The sequence below is a fragment of the Diabrotica undecimpunctata genome, chromosome 4 (assembly GCF_040954645.1).
Source record: "Diabrotica undecimpunctata isolate CICGRU chromosome 4, icDiaUnde3, whole genome shotgun sequence".
NCBI classification, from domain to species: domain Eukaryota; kingdom Metazoa; phylum Arthropoda; class Insecta; order Coleoptera; family Chrysomelidae; genus Diabrotica; species Diabrotica undecimpunctata.
The window spans coordinates 79,913,431-79,939,926 of NC_092806.1; the positions used below are offsets into that span (position 1 = coordinate 79,913,431).

General features: G+C 32.7%; 4 protein-coding genes across 17 annotated transcripts in view; all 4 read left to right on the forward strand.

Moving 5' to 3' along the window:
• Nucleotides 1-835: 835 nt before the first annotated feature.
• LOC140438292 (uncharacterized) lies at nt 836-2,248 on the forward strand. Of its 2 annotated transcripts, XM_072527982.1 has the most exons (3): nt 836-1,059; nt 1,164-1,366; nt 1,561-2,248. In XM_072527982.1, exons 2-3 carry the CDS (start codon nt 1,354-1,356, stop codon nt 2,151-2,153), a joined length of 606 nt encoding a protein of 201 aa, XP_072384083.1. In that variant the 5' UTR covers nt 836-1,059; nt 1,164-1,353; the 3' UTR covers nt 2,154-2,248. The 2 variants fall into 2 exon arrangements, with proteins under 2 accessions (XP_072384083.1, XP_072384084.1); XM_072527983.1 differs by lacking the exon at nt 836-1,059 and having other exon boundaries at nt 1,080-1,366.
• Nucleotides 2,249-3,652: 1,404 nt separating this feature from the next.
• Nucleotides 3,653-8,605, forward strand: LOC140438740 (uncharacterized). The gene has a single exon (XM_072528387.1). The coding sequence runs from the start codon at nt 3,653-3,655 to the stop codon at nt 8,603-8,605; it is 4,953 nt and encodes a 1,650-aa protein (XP_072384488.1).
• Nucleotides 8,606-10,295: 1,690 nt separating this feature from the next.
• On the forward strand, nt 10,296-15,699 carry LOC140438741 (uncharacterized). The gene is made up of 3 exons (XM_072528388.1): nt 10,296-10,941; nt 11,512-11,829; nt 11,909-15,699. Exons 1-3 carry the CDS (start codon nt 10,296-10,298, stop codon nt 15,697-15,699), a joined length of 4,755 nt encoding a protein of 1,584 aa, XP_072384489.1.
• Nucleotides 15,700-17,388: 1,689 nt separating this feature from the next.
• Nucleotides 17,389-26,496, forward strand: part of CLS (cardiolipin synthase) — a 332,416-nt gene continuing 323,308 nt past the window's right edge. For 10 of the 13 annotated variants that reach the window (XM_072529827.1, XM_072529831.1, XM_072529829.1 and 7 more), the window contains exons 1-3: nt 17,389-17,884; nt 18,067-18,204; nt 19,343-19,558. In XM_072529827.1, the coding sequence (XP_072385928.1) occupies nt 17,528-17,884; nt 18,067-18,204; nt 19,343-19,558 (711 nt within the window). In that variant the 5' untranslated portion in view covers nt 17,389-17,527. Of the gene's footprint in view, nt 17,885-18,066; nt 18,205-19,342; nt 19,559-26,496 lie in introns of those variants that run through there. The other 3 variants (XM_072529822.1, XM_072529824.1, XM_072529835.1) reach the window with 2 other exon arrangements.

Sequence of the window (26,496 nt, forward strand, 5' to 3'; positions counted from 1 at the left end):
ATTCTTAAACTAGTAAAAATATAGGGAACTCAAAAACTATACCGATGGAGTGGAGAAAGGGTCATCTAATAAGGATATTAAAAACAGGAGACAGAAAGATATAAGTAACTACAGAGGAATCATGTTACTGAACACCACATAGACCATATACAATATGTTGTCAAGCATATTGGGAAATAGATAAATTACCGAAAATACACTAGAGCAATATCAACCCGGCTTTAGAAAAAGAAAATCACCCATAGATGCCATTCACTTCCTAATACAGCTGATTTAAAAGTGATATAATTTTTCCTTACTATTTATAGACTTCCAGCCATCTTTCGACTCTCTAAATAGACTCAAACTCTTAATGGAAATGCAAAACTGATTAGATTTATATATCAAAATTTTCTTTACACTAAATAATAATTAATAGTCCTTATTACAATTTAAAAAATTAGAATTTTTAATCTTTAGGCAAAACTTCAATATTTCATATTGGTAAAATGATTAAAATTCAGGTAATGTACTTTACAAACATTATAAAAATAATTTTTTCTCTTATAGACGAGAACAAAAAAAAAATTATAAATATTTAATTTTAATTAAAAAAATAATTATTGTATTTAAAATATAAATGAGCACGCCGCTGTTCTGGTAAACATACCTTCAACCTTGAGCGGAGATCTTTCGGACACCCGAAAATATAGCGAGAATACGGGACCGCTTAGTCTATATATTATACATTATACGTCATTGGTCACAGTATATTGCTTGGTTAAGCATCTGCGAGGCAAATAAACATTTTATTTTATTATATTTCATTATATTTATCAATCATTATGAACACGGAAATAGTGAAAAAGACAAAAAGGCTGCGTTTTACAAGTACGGATGACCTTTTATTGTTAAAAGAAGTGCGAGGAATCAACCCTTATTTTAACCATGAAAGATGGGGAGACATTCAAGAGTCTGTTCGAACTCAAACAGGAAAAATTTCACAATAAGATCACTAAGGGAACATGTGGATAATTTAATTAATATCTGGCTAAAAAAAGAAAAAATACTTAAGGCAAAGTAAGTAATATATTATAATATCTAAATTCTATCTAGAGTTATTTTACTTCCATAAAATTACTTTTTACCTGTAGGAATTTTATTACTAAAGTTTTAATTTTTAGATCTGGTGTTGAGGAAACCCAAACAGAAATGGATTTTCTGTTGCAAGAGATAGCTGATTTAATTAAAGAAGCGAGGTTAAGAAAAGAGGCTAAAGCAAAGCAAAAAAGTACTTTTCAACTAGTAAAAGAAGCCAGAGATATGTGGGCGAATACTCTAGAGAATGAAACTATGCCAGTATAAAACTTAAAAATGGATAATGATTGTAAGTAAATAGATCCATACTAAATAATAAAAGTGTATCCAAAATATCGATTTTGTAGTAGTGTATTTGGAATTTTTAATGGATATACTTTTGGTATAACTTAGTGTTTCTAAAATTATTATAACTTTCATATTTTTGATGTAGTTTTACTTCTCATTATATGTATATTATACAAAGACTATTATATTTTTTAGATTACACTGTGCCTCATGATACAATTGATATGCCAGATGGAATACAGGAGAATCTGCAATCTTTGGATGTTTTTTCCTCTTTTAGTAGAAGCGATAAGTGTGAACTGCACCAGAGAGAGGAGAATGATGCAAAACATCCATTAAGAACACCCAAAAAGAGGAACATTGATGAAGCACCCACAATTTCAAACAGAAACACAACCACTCCAGTAAATAGAGTACAAGTAAAAACATATAGGATACAAAGTGTATTGTATTTAACTCTGTCTTTTATTTTAGGTCCTAGGCAGTATAAGAAACAAAAGACAAACTCTAAAAGTGAGGCTATGAGTTACTTAGAAAAAAAGGCTCAAAATGAGGAAAAGAGAAAATTAAGAGAACTGGATCTAGATGAAAGAAAAATTGCCTTAGAACAGAGAAAAATGGATCTGGAAGAAAGAAAAGTAGCACTGAAAGAAAAAATGTGGGAACAGCAGGAGAAGAGATTTGAAATTGAAATTAGTGAACGTAAACAAATTTTGAGCCTTGTTGAAAACCAACAAAAGTTGTTTACAATTTTATTAGAACGGCCAAACTGTAGCAGCTGCAAATGAGTTTTTATTTTTGTTATATTTATAATTCAATTATGTTTATAGTAGATTAGTTTAAAAATAATTTTAAGTAAATAAATAAGTCTTTTAATTAGGTTTATGAGTTTTTAATTTATCCTTCAGTTAAAAAACATGTTTACAATCTCATTATATCCTAAAAAAGTTATATAATACAAAACATTTAGTCACTGATAAACAGCAAATTAATTAATTGATATTTCAATACAGATAGCCATTTTACTTAAATAAAAAACTGTTAAAAAAAAGTTGAGTTCATTTTGGAACAGACAATCCATTAGTCTGTTGAAGAAGTAATATCTAAAAAAAAATATTATTCAGAAGGTTACTGGATAAATTTCAGTAAGAAATGTATCCAAGCGTTGCTACGCCACTGGCATTAAATAGCTAATAATTCTTAAAATCTACCTAGATAAATTCTCCGACTAATTCCCTGTTAGAAAGCGAGAACCGGTTCCCCTCAAACCCCCTCAGTGGTAGTTAGGCATGGCAATCGATGAGTATCGTTGAAATATTCAGTGTGTCACGTTGTATACCAGCCAAGCTGGACGCTTTACTTACAAATTTAGTTTAAGACCCAATGGGTCGATTCTTTGTTAGTTTGAGTTCTGTATAACTCCGCTTAGTAGTAATTGTAGCATATTACTTGGTTAGCACGGCAGAAATATCCTTGGTTCAAAATAATAAGTAGTATTATTATAATTTAAATTGTATCAGTGTTCGTGTAGTGTTTATCGGACTAGTGTGGATTGAACAGTGACGGGCGGTTTACATAAAAGAACTTTACATGACAAACCCTTGGCTAGATATCAACTTAGTGTAGTAAAAAATCAATCATTAAATTAAGTATTGTTAACGCTTGTGGTTTTATTTCCCATGTAAAGTGGGTGGTCCTTCAACGTTGGAAATCATTACGATTTAAGATGCTTTAAATGGTAAGAAGATTTACTTCCTAATTGGTTCCATTTTTGTTGGTCGTCTGCGAGTGGATGAGGAACCATTTAAACCATAGTATCTGCTATTATCTTCTACCACTTTTGTTGGTCATTCGAGCGGATTTTGAACCAATTTATTTGCAAGTGAAATCTCACTTTTATTGAAAAACTTTCGCTAAAAATAAAAAATTTAAATTAGTTGACTTCCGCATTCTAGCCAAAGTTGTGTATCGCCGCTCTAAATATTTAATTTCAGAACTTTGCGTTGAAAAACAATTAAACCGCGTCGGTAGTGATATATGTGAGCCATCAAGTTACGCCATTGAGGAATTCATCTTGTAAGCGCATACCTGTGTATTCTTATCGGACCGAGCAGCGGTGACCTATTGTTCCCAGGAAATTCCAAGGAAGGTCGCAAGTTTACAGCATTTATTGTTTTCTATTGGTATCGTTAAATTTATTATTTACAATATTTCATAGAAAATTTTATACTAAAAGATTTAATCATTTTATTGTTGTCAATTGTACTAATTTGTAAAATTTTCTATAATGACTTCTCAGAATTTAGCCAAGCAAATTGGGGGTTTTAAAGCTCAATTGACCCGTATTGAAAGCTTTTTGAATACTAATTCAGATGATTTGAATAATAAACAGCTAATACAATTAAAATATGATAGTTTATTTGGAACTTATAGGAAATTACAAGATTTATTAGATCATGCGGAAGAGTTAAGTTCTGATGGTTCAACGACTGATGATACTCTATCATCACAAAACGAAGTTGTGGCATCAGCAATGGAAACTATCGACCGTTTTGAGTTCATTTTGGCCAAATTATTAAATTTAATAAATCACGCTGATGATTCTAGAGTTTCTCAAAATCATTTTTCTAATGTAAAGCTACCAGATATTAATATTAAACCCTTCTCTGGTGAAGCTCAAGAATGGCAATCATTCTTCGATTTGTTCCAAGCACTTGTGTTAAATAATGCCAAATTAAGATCTGATAGCGAAAAATTTTATTATTTAAAAACGCTTCTGAGAGGTCAACCGCTACAATTAATTGAATCTTTATCTGTGACTAATCAAAATTTAGAAATTGCTATATCAACGCTTAAAACTAATTACGAAGACAAAAATAAGCTTTTAAATTCTTTGTATTGTACATTATTCGATCAAAAAACTATGACTAAATGTAATTCTATTGAACTAAGGAGGTTTCATATCACATGTAAAAAAACATTAGATTTAATTAGAAACTTAAACTTAACGGCTGAAATTAATTTAGACACATTGCTAGTATTTATCTTAGAAAGAAAACTAGATTATCAGACTAGACGCGCTTTTGAAAACGAACGCAATCCAAACGAACTGCCATCTACTAATGGGTTTTTTGAATTTTCGCAAAAACGGTATAATATATTAGATAATTTAAAGATATTTAAATCTAACGCAAAACCTAGAAGTAATAATAATAGTAATTTTGATAGGAACACATCTAGAGTATCATTACACACAAACGCCGCTGAATCTCGTCGTGACACAAATTTTTATAGTAAATCATGTAATTATTGCAAAGAGCGCACTCATCAGATATATAAATGTCAACAATTTTTAAATTTAGTTCCACAGGAAAGACATAAATTTGTTAAAGCCAAATCATTATGTTTTAATTGTTTGAGTAGTTTGCATATCTTGTCTTCCTGTAAATCGTTGTCCCTGTGTCAAGTATGCACGAAAAATCATCACTCTTTACTCCATTTAGACAATAACGGTCAGCAGCGATATCAATCGCAAGTTCGAACCTACGCTGCTTCTAATTTTCCACATAGTTCTCATCAACAAAGCGAAAACTTACATAGGCATAATTCTAATCCCAATAGCACTATCCGTAATATTGTGTCCAATAATATTACTCCAAATGAAAATTCCCCTATTAATCTTCAGATGGACCCAACCAGGTCTACATCATTGTCTGCTGTGAATCGCAATAATAATCATGTTCTTCTGCCTACTGCACTAGTTAAACTTTATACGCGAGACAACCAACCTTTAATAATTAAGGCTTTGTTGGACTCAGGCAGTATGCAAAGTTTTGTCACAAAAAGTTTGGCCCAAAAATTACAGTACGACACAAGATCTCAAAAGTTAAATATTTTTGGTCTAGGAAATAACATTGTAACCAAAAGTAGTGAAATTATTGATATAGAAATACATTCGCGAGTACACCCTTACAACAAATTTAATGTTTCTTGTTCAATAATAGACCAAATCACAGAAAAGTTGCCACAAATTCCGTTAAATCCGCAGTCTTTTCAAATTCCACTAGAGTTTAATGGCGATTTAGCGGACCCCTACTTCTGGGAACCTAATAATATTGATTTATTAATTGGCGCGAATTTGTATTTCCAACTTTTAATAGGAGAAATAATCTCGCTAGTGGCTAATCTCCCTACGCTAATGAACACTCAATTAGGATATGTTATTGCGGGCCCACTCACATCAAAGAAATATCTAAGTCATACCAACGCATCCTTTGTAACACAAACTTTCTCCTTTTTATCTCGAGAAAATACGCATTATATTCGAGATAAAGAGGAAGAACACAACACAAAAATCGACACAATGCTAGAAAAATTTTGGGAAGTCGAAGAACTTCCATATACGCAGTCTCATATTGATGAAGACAAAATTGCAGAGACTCTTTTCCAAACCACCACGCGGATTTTGGATTCAGGGCGGTATCAAGTGGAAATGCCTCTTCGGCAATTGGAAAATAAAAAATTGGGCAGTTCCTTTGTTACTGCAAAACAAAGATTTTTACGTTTAGAGAAAAAATTTGGAAATGATCAAAATTTTTATAATGAATATAAAAAAGTTATTGAAGAGTATCTAACGCTACAACACGCAAAAGTTATACCTTTAAACTTGTATGATAATGTCACTAACAAAATAAAATATTTTATACCACATCGTGCAGTGATCAGAGAACAGGCAACATCCACGAAACTTCGCATCGTATATGACTTTTCTGCCAAATCTACCTCGGGATATTCGCTGAATGATCTTACACTAAAAGGTTATCAAGTACAGGATAATTTATTTGATATTCTTTGCCGGTTTAGGACTTTTAAATTTATTTTGACTGCGGATATAAAGATGATGTATAGAGAAATTGAAATGTCACCCAAACACCGCTATTTACAAAATATATTGTGGAGAGATTCACCCTCTGAGGATTTTAAATGCATTGAATTGTCCCGTCTCAGTTTTGGACAAAATTGTTCTCCATTTTTAGCCACCCGCGTCATTAAAGATATTGCACAAAATAACCCTCAATTTCCGCTAGCAGCTAGCGCTTTGTTATATCAAACATATATGGATGACATCTTAGGTGGAACCGATCAATTTTCTGAGCTTGAAGTACTTTATGGAGAATTGAGTCAAATATTGAACCAGCATGGTTTCTCTTTACATAAATGGTCTTCTAATTCGCTTCGTTTTTTAAATAAGATTTCTGATCAAAACGCGGTGGAACTGGATTTGAATTTGGATGATGCACCTTGCAAAATTTTGGGTTTAAAATGGGATTCAAAAACGGATCATTTAAAAATTGATGTAAATAACGCTACTAAATTAGACCGCATTACAAAACGTCAAATTCTTTCATGTATTAGTTCTTGTTTTGACCCTCTAGGTTTGGTAAACCCTTTAATTGTGAAGGGAAAACTCTTAATGCAAGAACTATGGCAGATGAAGGTTTCATGGGACGAACCGATAATTAATTTACGCATAATAGATCAGTGGGAGAAATTTAATGAAAATTTAGCTCAAATCGCTCATATCAAAATTCCGCGGTTCGTCTTTTTTGACTTAGACATTCTTAGCATAGATTTACATGGATTTAGTGATGCAAGTCAAGTTGCATACGGTGCTTGTATCTATATAGTGGCACGATATGCAAATAATTCCTTGTCATCAAATCTTGTTGCCGCAAAATCGCGTGTCGCACCTTTGAAAAGCAAGCTTACCATTCCTAAACTCGAATTAATAGCCATGGAACTCTTAGTCAACTTGATTGAAAAAATTATAACGACCTTTAAAAACCGTGCAAAGATTAATTCTATAAACGCCTGGTCAGATTCGCAAATTGCTCTCAGCTGGATTAAACAACCCGCTAATAATTATAATACATTTGTTTCGAATAGAGTGGCCAACATTCAGAATATTGGTAAAAATCTAAAGTGGAGACATATTAAATCACAATTAAATCCCGCGGATCTCTTGTCCCGCGGTGTATTTAATCAAAAAATATTTTCGTTTTGGTTTCATGGACCTGAGTTTTTGCTAAATCCCAAAATATATTTTGATGAAGTTGATACCTTTGAGCAAATTGAGAATTTGCCGGAAGTAAAGAAAATAGCTCTATTAGTTGTTAATCATGCATCAAAGAATTGGATAACTATATTTGAGAGATTTTCAAACTTTTCAAAATTACAAAACGCAGTAGCTTACGTATTTAGGTTTGTGTATAATATGAAACATAGTAATGAAAAAATTAAGGGTACTTTGACACTTAAAGAAATTTCGAACGCTCATGATTTCATCATCAAAACTATTCAGCAACAATATTTTGCAACCGATATAGCCCGCTTATTAGAAAAAGAACTAGTCGTAGACAAAAAATTGCTCCCTCTTAATCCTTTTTTAGACTCCTCTGGAATTGTACGTGTTGGAGGACGCTTGCAATATGCAGATTTGGACTTTAATAATAAATTCCCTATATTGCTGCCAGCAAATGATCATGTTGTTTCTTTGCTCATTAAAAAGGAACATTGTAGACTAGGACACAGTGGTCCTCAAAATGTGTTAGGCAATCTGCGCCTACGATATTGGCCTTTAAGTGGGGTCAAGTATGTTAAACGCATTAGCAAAAAATGCCTTACATGTTATAGATTCAATGCACAAACCGCATCACAACTTATGTCTCCACTCCCATTGGATAGAGTTAGAATCTCGCGCGCTTTCTACACTGTAGGTGTAGATTTTGCAGGTCCTCTGTTTATTAGGGCTTCTAGATTACGAAAGGCGCAAACGCTTAAATGTTATTTTGCAATATTTGTTTGCATGGCTACAAAAGCCATTCATTTAGAATTGGTTAGTGAATTATCTTCTAACGCTTTTTTAGCAACGTTCAAACGATTCATTTCCCGTCGAGGCAATCCTCACACTATCTATAGTGACAACGGGACTAACTTTGTTGGTGCCAATAATCAACTTAAGGAATTAAATAATTTCTTCAGATCAAATTCTGAATTTGACAAAATTAGAGCTTATTTAGCTCAAACCGAGATTCAGTGGAAGTTTATTCCTCCCAGATCACCTCATTGGGGTGGACTCTGGGAGTCAGCAGTAAAAAGTACCAAGTTTCATTTAGTATGTTTAATGAGTAATTCTGTATTGACTTTCGAGGAGTTATATACAGTTTTAACCCAAATATAAGCTATTTTAAATTCTCGACCGCTTTATGCATTATCTAATGACCCTAATGATTTACAACCATTAACTCCGGGGCATTTCTTAATCAGTACTCACTTAACCGCATTTCCTGAGATTGATGTTACAAATACGCCTGTTAACAGACTTTCTATCTGGAAACAAATTTCGAAAATACAGCAATCTTTTTGGAAACGTTGGTCTGCTGACTATTTAAATAATCTACAACATCGCCCAAAATGGCTCCTTCCCAACACAGATATTAAAGTAAATGATCTAGTTCTAATCACAAGTGAAAATACACCTCCGTTACGGTGGCCCCTAGCAAGAGTGATAGAATCAATAAGCAGCAAAGATGGAAAAGTTAGAATTGTCCGTGTTCGAACTGCTGATGGAGAATATATTCGCCCTATCACTAAGCTGATTCCTCTTCCATTGTCGGAAGCCGATAGTCTTCTGTAGCATTGTAGTTGTGCTTAGAAAGTAAGTTTAGGATATTTCTAGCTGAAGTTATACTTCACCTAGCCGCGCGCCCCCCAGTATGGATAAATTTCAGTAAGAAATGTATCCAAGCGTTGCTACGCCACTGGCATTAAATAGCTAATAATTCTTAAAATCTACCTAGATAAATTCTCCGACTAATTCCCTGTTAGAAAGCGAGAACCGGTTCCCCTCAAACCCCCCCAGTGGTAGTTAGGCATGGCAATCGATGAGTATCGTTGAAATATTCAGTGTGTCACGTTGTATACCAGCCAAGCTGGACGCTTTATTTACAAATTTAGTTTAAGACCCAATGGGTCGATTCTTTGTTAGTTTGAGTTCTGTATAACTCCGCTTAGTAATAATTGTAGCATATTACTTGGTTAGCACGGCAGAAATATCCTTGGTTCAAAATAATAAGTAGTATTATTATAATTTAAATTGTATCAGTGTTCGTGTAGTGTTTATCGGACTAGTGTGGATTGAACAGTGACGGGCGGTTTACATAAAAGAACTTTACATGACAAACCCTTGGCTAGATATCAACTTAGTGTAGTAAAAAATCAATCATTAAATTAAGTATTGTTAACGCTTGTGGTTTTATTTCCCATGTAAAGTGGGTGGTCCTTCAACGTTGGAAATCATTACGATTTAAGATGCTTTAAATGGTAAGAAGATTTACTTCCTAATTGGTTCCATTTTTGTTGGTCGTCTGCCAGTGGATGAGGAACCATTTAAACCATAGTATCTGCTATTATCTTCTACCACTTTTGTTGGTCATTCGAGCGGATTTTGAACCAATTTATTTGCAAGTGAAATCTCACTTTTATTGAAAAACTTTCGCTAAAAATAAAAAATTTAAATTAGTTGACTTCCGCATTCTAGCCAAAGTTGTGTATCGCCGCTCTAAATATTTAATTTCAGAACTTTGCGTTAAAAAACAATTAAACCGCGTCGGTAGTGATATATGTGAGCCATCAAGTTACGCCATTGAGGAATTCATCTTGTAAGCGCATACCTGTGTATTCTTATCGGACCGAGCAGCGGTGACCTATTGTTCCAGGAAATTCCAAGGAAGGTCGCAAGTTTACAGCATTTATTGTTTTCTATTGGTATCGTTAAATTTATTATTTACAATATTTCATAGAAAATTTTATACTAAAAGATTTAATCATTTTATTGTTGTCAATTGTACTAATTTGTAAAATTTTCTATAATGACTTCTCAGAATTTAGCCAAGCAAATTGGGGGTTTTAAAGCTCAATTGACCCGTATTGAAAGCTTTTTGAATACTAATTCAGATGATTTGAATAATAAACAGCTAATACAATTAAAATATGATAGTGTATTTGGAACTTATAGGAAATTACAAGATTTATTAGATCATGCGGAAGAGTTAAGTTCTGATGGTTCAACGACTGATGATACTCTATCATCACAAAACGAAGTTGTGGCATCAGCAATGGAAACTATCGACCGTTTTGAGTTCATTTTGGCCAAATTATTAAATTTAATAAATCACGCTGATGATTCTAGAGTTTCTCAAAATCATTTTTCTAATGTAAAGCTACCAGATATTAATATTAAACCCTTCTCTGGTGAAGCTCAAGAATGGCAATCATTCTTCGATTTTTTCCAAGCACTTGTGTTAAATAATGCCAAATTAAGATCTGATAGCGAAAAATTTTATTATTTAAAAACGCTTCTGAGAGGTCAACCGCTACAATTAATTGAATCTTTATATGTGACTAATCAAAATTTAGAAATTGCTATATCAACGCTTAAAACTAATTACGAAGACAAAAATAAGCTTTTAAATTCTTTGTATTGTACATTATTCGATCAAAAAACTATGACTAAATGTAATTCTATTGAACTAAGGACGTTTCATATCACATGTAAAAAAACATTAGATTTAATTAGAAACTTAAACTTAACGGCTGAAATTAATTTAGACACATTGCTAGTATTTATCTTAGAAAGAAAACTAGATTATCAGACTAGACGCGCTTTTGAAAACGAACGCAATCCAAACGAACTGCCATCTACTAATGGGTTTTTTGAATTTTTGCAAAAACGGTATAATATATTAGATAATTTAAACATATTTAAATCTAACGCAAAACCTAGAAGTAATAATAATAGTAATTTTGATAGGAACACATCTAGAGTATCATTACACACAAACGCCGCTGAATCTCGTCGTGACACAAATTTTTATAGTAAATCATGTAATTATTGCAAAGAGCGCACTCATCAGATATATAAATGTCAACAATTTTTAAATTTAGTTCCACAGGAAAGACATAAATTTGTTAAAGCCAAATCATTATGTTTTAATTGTTTGAGTAGTTTGCATATCTTGTCTTCCTGTAAATCGTTGTCCCTGTGTCAAGTATGCACGAAAAATCATCACTCTTTACTCCATTTAGACAATAACGGTCAGCAGCGATATCAATCGCAAGTTCGAACCTACGCTTCTTCTAATTTTCCACATAGTTCTCATCAACAAAGCGAAAACTTATATAGGCATAATTCTAATCCCAATAGCACTATCCATAATATTGTGTCCAATAATATTACTCCAAATGAAAATTCCCCTATTAATCTTCAGATGGACCCAACCAGGTCTACATCATTGTCTGCTGTGAATCGCAATAATAATCATGTTCTTCTGCCTACTGCACTAGTTAAACTTTATACGCGAGACAACCAACCTTTAATAATTAAGGCTTTGTTGGACTCAGGCAGTAAGTTTTGTCACAAAAAGTTTGGCCCAAAAATTACAGTACGACACAAGATCTCAAAAGTTAAATATTTTTGGTCTAGGAAATAACATTTTAACCAAAAGTAGTGAAATTATTGATATAGAAATACATTCGCGAGTACACCCTTACAACAAATTTAATGTTTCTTGTTCAATAATAGACCAAATCACAGAAAAGTTGCCACAAATTCCGTTAAATCCGCAGTCTTTTCAAATTCCACTAGAGTTTAATGGCGATTTAGCGGACCCCTACTTCTGGGAACCTAATAATATTGATTTATTAATTGGCGCGAATTTGTATTTCCAACTTTTAATAGGAGAAATAATCTCGCTAGGGGCTAATCTCCCTACGCTAATGAACACTCAATTAGGATATGTTATTGCGGGCCCACTCACATCAAAGAAATATCTAAGTCATACCAACGCATCCTTTGTAACACAAACTTTCTCCTTTTTATCTCGAGAAAATACGCATTATATTCGAGATAAAGAGGAAGAACACAACGCAAAAATCGACACAATGCTAGAAAAATTTTGGGAAGTCGAAGAACTTCCATATACGCAGTCTCATATTGATGAAGACAAAATTGCAGAGACTCTTTTCCAAACCACCACGCGGATTTTGGATTCAGGGCGGTATCAAGTGGAAATGCCTCTTCGGCAATTGGAAAATAAAAAATTGGGCAGTTCCTTTGTGACTGCAAAACAAAGATTTTTACGTTTAGAGAAAAAATTTGGAAATGATCAAAATTTTTATAATGAATATAAAAAAGTTATTGAAGAGTATCTAACGCTACAACACGCAAAAGTTATACCTTTAAACTTGTATGATAATGTCACTAACAAAATAAAATATTTTATACCACATCGTGCAGTGATCAGAGAACAGGCAACATCCACGAAACTTCGCATCGTATATGACTTTTCTGCCAAATCTACCTCGGGATATTCGCTGAATGATCTTACACTAAAAGGTTATCAAGTACAGGATAATTTATTTGATATTCTTTGCCGGTTTAGGACTTTTAAATTTATTTTGACTGCGGATATAAAGATGATGTATAGAGAAATTGAAATGTCACCCAAACACCGCTATTTACAAAATATATTGTGGAGAGATTCACCCTCTGAGGATTTTAAATGCATTGAATTGTCCCGTCTCAGTTTTGGACAAAATTGTTCTCCATTTTTAGTCACCCGCGTCATTAAAGATATTGCACAAAATAACCCTCAATTTCCGCTAGCAGCTAGCGCTTTGTTATATCAAACATATATGGATGACATCTTAGGTGGAACCGATCAATTTTCTGAGCTTGAAGTACTTTATGGAGAATTGAGTCAAATATTGAACCAGCATGGTTTCTCTTTACATAAATGGTCTTCTAATTCGCTTCGTTTTTTAAATAAGATTTCTGATCAAAACGCGGTGGAACTGGATTTGAATTTGGATGATGCACCTTGCAAAATTTTGGGTTTAAAATGGGATTCAAAAACGGATCATTTAAAAATTGATGTAAATAACGCTACTAAATTAGACCGCATTACAAAACGTCAAATTCTTTCATGTATTAGTTCTTGTTTTGACCCTCTAGGTTTGGTAAACCCTTTAATTGTGAAGGGAAAACTCTTAATGCAAGAACTATGGCAGATGAAGGTTTCATGGGACGAACCGATAATTAATTTACGCATAATAGATCAGTGGGAGAAATTTAATGAAAATTTAGCTCAAATCGCTCATATCAAAATTCCGCGGTTCGTCTTTTTTGACTTAGACATTCTTAGCATAGATTTACATGGATTTAGTAATGCAAGTCAAGTTGCATACGGTGCTTGTATCTATATAGTGGCACGATATGCAAATAATTCCTTGTCATCAAATCTTGTTGCCGCAAAATCGCGTGTCGCACCTTTGAAAAGCAAGCTTACCATTCCTAAACTCGAATTAATAGCCATGGAACTCTTAGTCAACTTGATTGAAAAAATTATAACGACCTTTAAAAACCGTGCAAAGATTAATTCTATAAACGCCTGGTCAGATTCGCAAATTGCTCTCAGCTGGATTAAACAACCCGCTAATAATTATAATACCTTTGTTTCGAATAGAGTGGCCAACATTCAGAATATTGGTAAAAATCTAAAGTGGAGACATATTAAATCACAATTAAATCCCGCGGATCTCTTGTCCCGCGGTGTATTTAATCAAAAAATATTTTCGTTTTGGTTTCATGGACCTGAGTTTTTGCTAAATCCCAAAATATATTTTGATGAAGTTGATACCTTTGAGCAAATTGAGAATTTGCCGGAAGTAAAGAAAATAGCTCTATTAGTTGTTAATCATGCATCAAAGAATTGGATAACTATGTTTGAGAGATTTTCAAACTTTTCAAAATTACAAAACGCAGTAGCTTACGTATTTAGGTTTGTGTATAATATGAAACATAGTAATGAAAAAATTAGGGGAACTTTGACACTTAAAGAAATTTCGAACGCTCATGATTTCATCATCAAAACTATTCAGCAACAATATTTTGCAACCGATATAGCCCGCTTATTAGAAAAAGAACTAGTCGTAGACAAAAAATTGCTCCCTCTTAATCCTTTTTTAGACTCCTCTGGAATTGTACGTGTTGGAGGACGCTTGCAATATGCAGATTTGGACTTTAATAATAAATTCCCTATATTGCTGCCAGCAAATGATCATGTTGTTTCTTTGCTCATTAAAAAGGAACATTGTAGACTAGGACACAGTGGTCCTCAAAATGTGTTAGGCAATCTGCGCCTACGATATTGGCCTTTAAGTGGGGTCAAGTATGTTAAACGCATTAGCAAAAAATGCCTTACATGTTATAGATTCAATGCACAAACCGCATCACAACTTATGTCTCCACTCCCATTGGATAGAGTTAGAATCTCGCGCGCTTTCTACACTGTAGGTGTAGATTTTGCAGGTCCTCTGTTTATTAGGGCTTCTAGATTACGAAAGGCGCAAACGCTTAAATGTTATTTTGCAATATTTGTTTGCATGGCTACAAAAGCCATTCATTTAGAATTGGTTAGTGAATTATCTTCTAACGCTTTTTTAGCAACGTTCAAACGATTCATTTCCCGTCGAGGCAATCCTCACACTATCTATAGTGACAACGGGACTAACTTTGTTGGTGCCAATAATCAACTTAAGGAATTAAATAATTTCTTCAGATCAAATTCTGAATTTGACAAAATTAGAGCTTATTTAGCTCAAACCGAGATTCAGTGGAAGTTGATTCCTCCCAGATCACCTCATTGGGGTGGACTCTGGGAGTCAGCAGTAAAAAGTACCAAGTTTCATTTAGTATGTTTAATGAGTAATTCTGTATTGACTTTCGAGGAGTTATATACAGTTTTAACCCAAATAGAAGCTATTTTAAATTCTCGACCGCTTTATGCATTATCTAATGACCCTAATGATTTACAACCATTAACTCCGGGGCATTTCTTAATCAGTACTCACTTAACCGCATTTCCTGAGATTGATGTTACAAATACGCCTGTTAACAGACTTTCTATCTGGAAACAAATTTCGAAAATACAGCAATCTTTTTGGAAACGTTGGTCTGCTGACTATTTAAATAATCTACAACATCGCCCAAAATGGCTCCTTTCCAACACAGATATTAAAGTAAATGATCTAGTTCTAATCACAAGTGAAAATACACCTCCGTTACGGTGGCCCCTAGCAAGAGTGATAGAATCAATAAGCAGCAAAGATGGAAAAGTTAGAATTGTCCGTGTTCGAACTGCTGATGGAGAATATATTCGCCCTATCACTAAGCTGATTCCTCTTCCATTGTCGGAAGCCGATAGTCTTCTGTAGCATTGTAGTTGTGCTTAGAAAGTAAGTTTAGGATATTTCTAGCTGAAGTTATACTTCACCTAGCCGCGCGCCCCCCAGTATGGATAAATTTCAGTAAGAAATGTATCCAAGCGTTGCTACGCCACTGGCATTAAATAGCTAATAATTCTTAAAATCTACCTAGATAAATTCTCCGACTAATTCCCTGTTAGAAAGCGAGAACCGGTTCCCCTCAAACCCCCCCAGTGGTAGTTAGGCATGGCAATCGATGAGTATCGTTGAAATATTCAGTGTGTCACGTTGTATACCAGCCAAGCTGGACGCTTTACTTACAAATTTAGTTTAAGACCCAATGGGTCGATTCTTTGTTAGTTTGAGTTCTGTATAACTCCGCTTAGTAATAATTGTAGCATATTACTTGGTTAGCACGGCAGAAATATCCTTGGTTCAAAATAATAAGTAGTATTAGTATAATTTAAATTGTATCAGTGTTCGTGTAGTGTTTATCGGACTAGTGTGGATTGAACAGTGACGGGCGGTTTACATAAAAGAACTTTACATGACAAACCCTTGGCTAGATATCAACTTAGTGTAGTAAAAAATCAATCATTAAATTAAGTATTGTTAACGCTTGTGGTTTTATTTCCCATGTAAAGTGGGTGGTCCTTCAACGTTGGAAATCATTACGATTTAAGATGCTCTAAATGGTAAGAAGATTTACTTCCTAATTGGTTCCATTTTTGTTGGTCGTCTGCGAGTGGATGAGGAACCATTTAAACCATAGTATCTGCTATTATCTTCTACCAGTTACATTTACACAAGTTTGACAATTAATGGGTTAATACAATTGGAAAAAAATAACCACTTAGCAAAAAAGGTGTTTACAATCTCACTATATGCTAAAATTCACTAACAATAGAATAAAATTAGTGCCCTAAATATGTGTCTAAATTTGGAGGAATTACATTAAAATATGTAGAACATTGGTTTCCATACAAGCATGTATGACAGTTTATCAGCAATACTGCACATTTGTACATTTTACCTAGATCTTGTAATAAAAGTTTTTGATTTTTATCCACAAGGAATCTACGTTCCTGTATTTGGCTGTATACCATATATTAAAAAAATTTATTAAAATCCTTTGTAAAAGGTATATATTTTTAAAAACCCAAACGGGCTGTGTTAGACAAAACGTTTTCGGAATCCATTATTCCATCATCGGTGTCTAGGAGTACATGAATGTAGCCACTAAATACATGGGTAAAAACCCGTTAACAAATAATTAGTTACATTTGTTTTACATTATATTTTATAAATTATTAGGATGTTAAAGTTACCGTTGGATTAGGTAACATGGTGACATATGACTCCACGTTGAAGTTGCAAGTCCTGAGACGGTGTGTCTACGAGGACTTTATGGAAGCAACTAGTTACTTCGACCATTTGATAACTCTAAAATTACATATCCGTTAAAAATTATACCGTAAAAAATAGCGTTTACATGTCAAAATAACGGAAGGATAAAATTTTACTTGATAACTATCTGATAAATGCTTGATAACTCTCTATTCTCTATTCATTATTTGGCACAGGCACAAGTAAGTGGCCTCGAGTTGGTTTAGAGCCAGACTTTATCAGGGTCACCAGCAAATTGAGCTGGCGTATCACCATGACGTGAAAGCAATAGAAACAAAAGAAGAAGAAGAAGAACTGTTAACCCTTAATTTAGTAAATATAACAACTACGTCAATGAATATAACATACATAACTTATAACGTAATAACATCAAAATAATAGACCTGTTCAAAGTACCGAAACATCAGATGCCCTAAAATTAAATTAAACAATGTTTTCAAAGCCTTTTATTTTATTGTCGTCGGTCAAAAAATTTAACTATAGCTGTAGATCTACACCTACAACTACTTTAGGTTTAAAACTATTCACAATTAACGTAAAAAGTTTTAAGAGAGTAGTGTTTCCTAACAGCCAATTATTCTGTACTGGTCCAGGAAGAAGTCGAAGTAATGAGTCAGGTAGCCAAGAAGATGTAAGCGTGTCTAAAGACTTCAAAGCTATCTATGAAGAAAACAAAGAAAAACTTAAATATACAGAAAAAAGATTAAAGGAAAAGGGTCATTTTTTGCTTAATGATATTAAAAAAACTAAAAATAAAGTTAGGGAAAAAGTAGAAGAAGTAATTGAGGTATATAATAATAGTAATACTGGCTTCTTCCAACAGTTGAGGAAGTTAGGTTAATAAACTAAAGTCAATTGTAGTTTCATATATTAAGTAATATACATTTTACTTTTGAATATGTTATTGGGGTTTTTTGATATATGTAATTTTTGCAGATATATTTATATCATATATGTTTTGTGTTTCAGAGAGAAAATGTATACACACTACCAAATTTTTTATGTGTGACAAGAATAGCTTTATCTCCATATTTGGGATTTTTGATAGTTGAGACACAGTTTGATAAGGCTCTTTTTATAATAGGGATAGCAGCTGTCACAGATTTGGTAAATACTAAGATTTCTTCTAATATAAACATGTAAATTTATTTAATAATACTGTATGTATTCAAAGACACTTACATTTCAATTGGTTTTTGACATCTAAAGATTATATTGATGGCTCTACCAATTTTACAGTTTTTTAATAAAGGTACTTTTTTAAATATACATGTTACAAGCAATGTCTGAAATTGGACAATCCTAGCATTGTATGGACAATCTTGTCCACTTCTAGGATTGTGCTCCTTTACTGTACAATGTCTGAAATAGACATAATCGTCAGGCTTTGTATAAAAGAATTGCTGTACAATGTTCGAATTTCAATAAGTAACCATGCATCAAAATTTGGGAGAATAAGACAGATATCGATTCATATCAATTTTTATGATTATTCACCATTTGTAAATAAAGATAAACAAACATCAATGAGGTTATAAATCCATAATTAATTATTGCTTCTGACTTCTGGATTGTAGGATTAAATTATTTTAAATTATCATACACATCTCTTGAAGATCTGAAATGTTTCACAAACATCTTCCCTGTATTATAGTGATGTATCTTTCTCTTGAAGCTCACTAACATTATCACTATTAGTCTATCTTCTTATTATTTATATTTTAGTTTTATACAGTATTTTATCACATTGTCAATTCGAAAGAGAACAACTCTATATATATATATATATATATATATATATATATATATATATATATATATATATATATATATATATATATATATATATATATATATATATATATATATATATATATATATATAAATAGAAAATATAAAAATATCATATAATTAACAAGAAATGTTTGATTTTTGATTTGGTTTGTCACTTGTCAATAATGATCAATTCGAATCGATGAGCGTTTCAATAATCATCTTTAGTTTTGATCATTTCGGACATTGTACAGTTTGGGGGTACAGTGTTAGAATTGGACAATAATTTCCGTACAATGCTAGGATTGTCCAATTTCGGGCTTTGCTTGTAACATATACATATAATTTTCAAAATTTACTTAAAAAAAAAAAATGAAGAATTCATTGAAAATGGCAAGTGCTGAAACATGAAAAATTTGGAATTATTGTATTAAACCGAGGCCAATTAACCAGGAATATAAATTATTTTTAGCTAGATGGTTGGATAGCAAGAACATGGAAGAGTCAGTCCTCAAAAATTGGTAGTTTCTTAGATCCAATGGCAGATAAAATTTTAATTGGTACATTGTTCCTAACACTCACTTATGTGGATTTAATCCCATTAGTTTTAACAGGATTGATAATAGCTAGAGATGCCCTACTTGTAGCTGCTGGATTTGTAATAAGATATCTTTCACTTCCCCCTCCTGTAAGTTAACTGTTAAGTATGGTGTTTTTTTACATGTGGTTATGGCATGTTAATCTTTCTCACAAATATATCTAAAGATTTATATAAATACTTCTGTTTTTTTATTGTAAACAAGATACATCATCATCAGGTTTATATTACATGAGGACCCTTAACCCTTAATATCCTAGCGTGACATATGTCATATAAGCAATATTGTCTAATTTAAACAGCGCCCTGTAAGGAAACTTTTGATAGGATCGTATAGATGATGTAAGTATAGTGCAATTTGACACTTCCTCTAATGCATGTTTACTAGTTTGCAGACATAGTGTGTGAAAATTTTGTGCCTGTTAACATTTAAAATAAGCTGTTGATAAATATTTAGAAAAAATGGACATCAATCTAGAGTAAGTACATTTATTATTTTATCTTGCAATTTTTTAGCTCAAAAAGTAAGTTAAGCTCAAGCTCTACATAAACGTACATAACCTACATCTTTCAAATTTTATTTAAATATTTCACTACCACTTAGTTCTGTGTAGCCCCAAAGTTCAGTATTACATATATGCAACGCTAGGATAATGTACTACCGTATTTCAGCAAAAATATACATAAGAGGTGATTTCATTCCCAGTGAATTATTTACTAAGATTTATAAATAATTGTTAACTGTCAGTTGGATAATGATGATCATTGACCAGATATCATGTATCAATTTCAAGGTCGCTGTGTCATCACACATGTTTATAATATAATAAATATTATGACATTATCAGCGATTTGAGGAACAAGGATTATTGCCATCTGGGGATTTACCTACAGAGAATTTTAAGAAACTATTTTGATTTTATGTAATACATAAACGCCTTTATGGGAATGTATTTCTTATTTGGCATTTAAGGGTTTTTTTTCCATTTTAGGGGCGGTTTTACTCTTGAAGAAGCACTTCAAATAGCTTATGGTGATGTAGAGTTAGATTTAGATGCCATCTACACAGAACCTCCAGAAGTAAACATCCTCACAGACGAAGAATCTGGAGATGAAAATGATGATGGAGATCTTGATCATTTGCCAGGGAGACAACTTCGTGCCCAAGCCGAGGTAAAACTTTTAAATAATGATAGAATCGGCGCCACTGAAGCCAGCGCACCTAGTGATGCACCATCAAAATGTTCATATTCGTGGTTAAAATGAGGTGATTTTCAAAATCGTCTGGATACTTTTCCAACACCAAATTTTTCTGATTATGAGAATTTAACACCTGTTGAATTGTTCGAGTTATTCTAGGATGGTCCGTTATTCCAATAGTTAAAGTCAGAAACTAAAAAATATGCTCTGTTTAAAAATGTTACTGACCCACATATCTCACTTGAAGAACTGAAATGCTTTATTGACATAAACCCAAAGGATAAAGCATGGAAAGTCTGTCCCCTTATGGATTATTTACAAAATAAGTTTATAAAGAACTTCGTGCCAGAAGAAGAAATATTCTATGATGAATCTATGGTTAGATACTATGTAAACAGTTCATAAGGGGAAAGCCAATCAGATTTGGATTTAAAATGTGGTCGCTAAACACGAAAGACGGTTACCTAATTAATTTTGATATATATCAGGGAAATAACCCAAAATGCATGAAGATGAAAATTTATATGGAAAAGCTACTGCTCCATTGCTAAACGTGTTGCGTGAGTTACCCACCAATAAGAGGAACCTACCATATAAACTCTTTATAGACAACTTGTTTACCAGTGTTAACCCACTGTCCAATATGCGAGAAAATGGTATTTGGTGCACTGGTACCATTCGTGAAAATCGTTTACCTAAGGGTATACCTTTATCCTCTAAAACTGATTTTCAAAAACAGACAGATCGAGGTGATTGTAGTGGAGTTATTGAACATAACAACGGTTAATTTTTGTACGTTGGTCCGACAATAATATTGTTACTGCTAAGTTTACCTCTTATGGCATTCAACCCATGACACATGTAAAAAGGTTTTCTCAGAAAGAGAAGAAAATTATTTAAGTACCTCGTCCGTGTCTCATAGGAAAATATAACTCATCGATGGGAGGGACGGACTTGATGGATCAAAATATAGAAAGGTACAGTATTGGTATTAGATCCAAAAATGGTGGTGGCCATTATTTACATGGTTACTAGACGCATGATTGGAAAACGCTTGGCATATTTATAAAAAAAAAACGGCAATTCTATAAAACAAATCGATTTTCGCAGATATATTGCCATCTCATACTTATCTTATGAAGCATGGTACAGAAGCTAAAGATGCAGGTCGACCAAAACGCTCAATTTTAAGCAGTCTCGGTAGTCGAACCAGCGACACCGTCAGATTTGACAGACAAGATCACATCTTGATATATATTCCAAACAAGAAAAGACGACGGTGCGCATTTGAAAATTGCACTTCTGTTGTTAGAACCATGTGTAGAAAGTGTGATTTGGGGTCGTGCATTGATTGTAATGAGCAATTTCATACAAGATAATTCTCTATACATATGTAAAACATATTTTTTGTTTAAATATAGAATTTAATAAAGCTTTCGCATTTTTTCTTATTTTGCTCCCTGTATGTCCTAGAGTGACATATATGTCACAGCTAATAACTTTTTTTTTAACTTTTTTTTTGAAAATAAGCTCATAAACTCGACTAGAGAACTCATACAAACAATAAATTACCATAAAATATGTCATTTTTCAAAAATATAATAATTCAGAATATTAAGGGTTAAGCTAGCAGGGACACATGAGTGGAATCCAATTTAATGTATGCCATATTTTTTCACTTATTTTTCAATAATTTATTACCACCCTAATAATTTTTCACCTCTAAATAACCTTTAATGGGAGCGGTTCTGTTGACACTAAGTTCAAGTTACCAGAACTGAAAAAAACCCTTTTTCTCTATGGCATATTTTTTCACCCATTTTTAAGTTTTAACTCATTTTAGTTAGTTTTAACTCTTTTAATGTTTTTTTCATTGACAATGGTCTGACTGGACCGAAATCATTTTGAAGATTTGTAATCCTTTTGAATACATTTTTAAATTATTTTTAATAAATAATATACCATTATACACAAGAAGTTCTAACTTCTATGTGAGTATTTTTTTTAATTCTGCTTGCCCGAATATTAAGCTAGCAGCAATTTTTTCAAATTAGATTAGTTTAGGTGTGGAGTATTATCAGGGTGGTCAAAGTTTAATAAAAACTTACCAAAATAGTTTCTTATTTTGTTCTATGTAGAGTACAGTAAAATTGTAAAATAGATTTTATTCACCTTAAACTTTAATCTAAACAGAATTATTAATATCTTAAAAGGGGTAGTTGAGGAGTGAAAAATTAGTAGGGTGTCAATAAATTCGTAAAAACCTAGGCTAGCAGGACAATGGGATATTTCAAAAATATTTTTTTAATTCTGTGAGCTTGAATATTAACCTAGCGGAAGCACTCCCTTTAGGGGCAGGTTTGAGGGAAAGATGTCATGGGAGGATGGCAAAAAGGCTTTATTTTTTAATTCTGCTAGATTGAACTTGAATTGATTGAAGCGGCGGATATCTCATATTAAGAATTGTTAAGGGGTGAAAAATTATTAGGGCAGTAATAAATTAGTGAAAATGTCTGAAAAAATATGGCGTACATTACATTGGATTCCCCTTAAGCTTAAGGGTCCTTATTAAATGTAGATCTGTACTTCTGATGCATATGTAAACAGAGTAAATATAGACATTTTGATTTTTCTACATGTTTGATACAAAGACGTTTTATGTTTAATATATAGGGTGATGATTATAATATATAGGGTGATGATTAGTGTGATAAAGCTCAGTAGATCCGCTATAATAATACAGAGCAATAAGAGTTGATAACAAAAATTGTAGGCAACTTTGAGGTTTATATTACAAAATTAGTTAGAATATTACAGGGTGTTCGATAACATAGTGGCAGACCAAACTCATATTTCTTATAAATGGAACACCCTGTATTGTGTTCGAAATCTTTTTCACTTCTCCAACACAACAGTATAAAGTTTTATTGTGTTATACAGGGTGTTTAAAAATTTATAACCAAGTTTCCTTGAAAATTGTAACTAGTTCAACTCTCATTGGTTATCAAAATTTTCAAAAATGATTGATATTGCTAATTTTCTTTATATTAAATACAGAGTGAGTCAAAACGCAAGTACATTATTTACCCAGTAATATTAAATAGTACACTCTGTATTTTATCTCACTATCGAAAAGTGCCATTACCATACCTCAAGTTTTATTTAATATTCCCTATATCTTAATTTATTAGTGTTTGAGATATTTTCATTTTTCAAAGCAAATCATTAATTAGTGTGATGTATTAACCTAAAGTATCAAACAAGAGAGAAATACAAGATCCAATTTCCTTAAATACTAATTACAGCGGAGTGGGATGGTCACTATCGTATGTCGTATGTTAAAATGAGCTGCTACACCACAAGAAATACAAATAATTCAAATCTAATATCACATCATTCCTCCCCTTAAAAAAACATGAAAATATTTTATACTTTATTATAAAAAAAATAGTTATTACTTAATTCTATAATCAGAGTGGAATGAAAACTAATCACTTTTAATAATGTTACACTATAAATGTTATTTCAGAGTTTGTAAACAAAAAAAATATTCTTCACTTAACTATAGCGTTGCACTTATTTACAGGAAAATATTTACATAAAAAAAAAACAATTCAATATTTCCTTTACCAATATACATTTTCTTTTACCATATAACCTTATCAGATTAATACAATAAATAAATAGGTACAGTTTCACAGCAAAAAAAAGTATATAAACATTAATATCAGATTTAAACAAGTTTCGATAATCATTATTTTTTATTACGTTTATAGCGTCTTAAAATTGGTGTGTTTGGAATGTTGTATTCAGTAAAATTATTTTCTGAGTAAGGTGAAATTGGCAATGAGGATCCGCCTATTTCGCTGCTACGTGTTCTCGGTATTATTTTATGGTGTCGAGTCCTGGACTGTGAATAAAACCGATCTAAATCGCCTTGAGGCTTTCAAAATGTGGTGCTATAGAAGAATTTTAAAAGTTTCCTGGGTGGAGAAGTTTCGAAACTCCACAATACTAGAACGTCTCAGCAAGACTACTGAGATCATAAAAAGCATCAAGCAGAGAAAGCTTGAGTATTTCGGACATGTAATGAGAGGTCCCAAATAAAGGTTGCTACAAAATATCATTTTTTTTTACCACATGTGCGGTGTTTGTATACTGCTATCTGGTTACAAATGACCAATTATCAGTTATTTTCTGACCTAACATAATAACAGCAAATGCTTAAATCTAAGGCTTACCCTATGGCTTACTCTTATTTTATCTATTAACTAATGCACTACAACTAACATGCAATAATTTCACAGCACTATACTCTGCTTTTTACACTAAACTGTTACACATTTACACTAGCTCAAATGGTTTTGTCCATATGAGTCTTCTCTTTAGTTCAGTGTTGTCAAGAAGCTGGATTGCCTCGACATTCACATGACTATGCAGCCTCTGCTCGTGACTTGCTGCTGTTCTCTTGATTATTTCGATCACAGTTTCCATACCCAGGTCTTGGTGGAGGTTGCTGTTACGGATATACCAAGGAGCATCAACAATGTTTCTCAGTATTTTGTTTTGAAATCTCTGGATAATAAAAGATGCCAGGCTTACGGACACACGTGGAAATACTGTAAAAAGGAGCCAAGATGTGTAAAATGTATTGGTAAACACCTTACTAAAGATTGCCAAAAACCACCAGAAGATAAACCAAAATGTGTTCATTGTGGAGAAAACCATCCTGCAAACTATCGCGGATGTTATGTAGCTAAAAAATTACAAACAATAAGAAACGAGAGAACAAACAAAGACAATGTTATAAAAGCGCCCCATAGAGTTATTGAAAGCAAAAAACTAAAAACGGCAGAGGTCACTGAAAATAGAAGTTAAAGCGATGTAACAAAAAATGCAAGGAGACATGCATCATCGCAAGAAGAAAAAGAAACTGATATTACATTAAAAATGATATTGGAAAAGCTCACCAAAATTGATGACAAAATAACTCAAATCGATATCAGAGTTACCCGACTAGAGCATAGCGCTAAAGGAGCTATTCCAAAAATCAGAAATGGCTAAAGACCTCCGAATAATGGCTGTTACAACATCAGATCGAGTTGCAAGCAGTACTAGATATTGAGAAAATTGATCTGTGTCTCGTTTCTGAAACACACTTCACTAAACAGTCATATGTAAAATTTAGGGGTATAGAGTATATTCTACTGTACACCCAGATAATGCAGCTAAAGGAGGAAGCGCTATTATAATTAAAGATAACATCTTGCATCATGAGGAATTAAAATATGCAACTGAGCACATACAAGCTACAACAGTCTGTGTGAAGATTAAAACACATACCTTAAATATAAGTTCAATATATTGTCCTCCTAGACACTCCATTAAAAGAGAGCAATATAAAGAGTTTATGAACACTTTAGGAAAAAGATACATCATCGGTGGCGACTTTAATGCAAAAAATACCCACTGGGGCTCTAGGCTAACTACAACTAAAGGAAAAGAACTATTGTCAGCTGTTAAGGAACAAAAGGGTGAAGTAATCTCTACTGGTAGACCAACATACTGGCCTACCGATAGGAACAAAATTCCAGACCTGATAGATTTCTTTATTTACAAAAATATCTCAGCTAACTATCTGGATATCAATGACGGCTGGGACAGTGATACAGTGATTAAAAAAGAGTTTAATCCAATATTTACTAATAAAAAAACTGACTGGGAGAGCTTCAAAATAAACCTAGAACACAAAATTAATCTTGCTGTGCCATTGAGAAACACGAGGCAACTTGATGACGAATTAGAAGTCTTTATAAAAAATATCCAAC

Bases quoted from the DNA above. Each gene is read 5' to 3' on its own strand.
- LOC140438740 (XM_072528387.1), top strand. From the start codon at position 3,653: ATGACTTCTCAGAATTTAGCCAAGCAAATTGGGGGTTTTAAAGCTCAA.
- LOC140438741 (XM_072528388.1), top strand. From the start codon at position 10,296: ATGACTTCTCAGAATTTAGCCAAGCAAATTGGGGGTTTTAAAGCTCAA. The intron at 10,942-11,511 runs GTAATTCTATTG...TACTCCATTTAG, and splicing joins TCAAAAAACTATGACTAAAT to ACAATAACGGTCAGCAGCGA. The intron at 11,830-11,908 runs GTAAGTTTTGTC...TTTTTGGTCTAG, and splicing joins GGCTTTGTTGGACTCAGGCA to GAAATAACATTTTAACCAAA.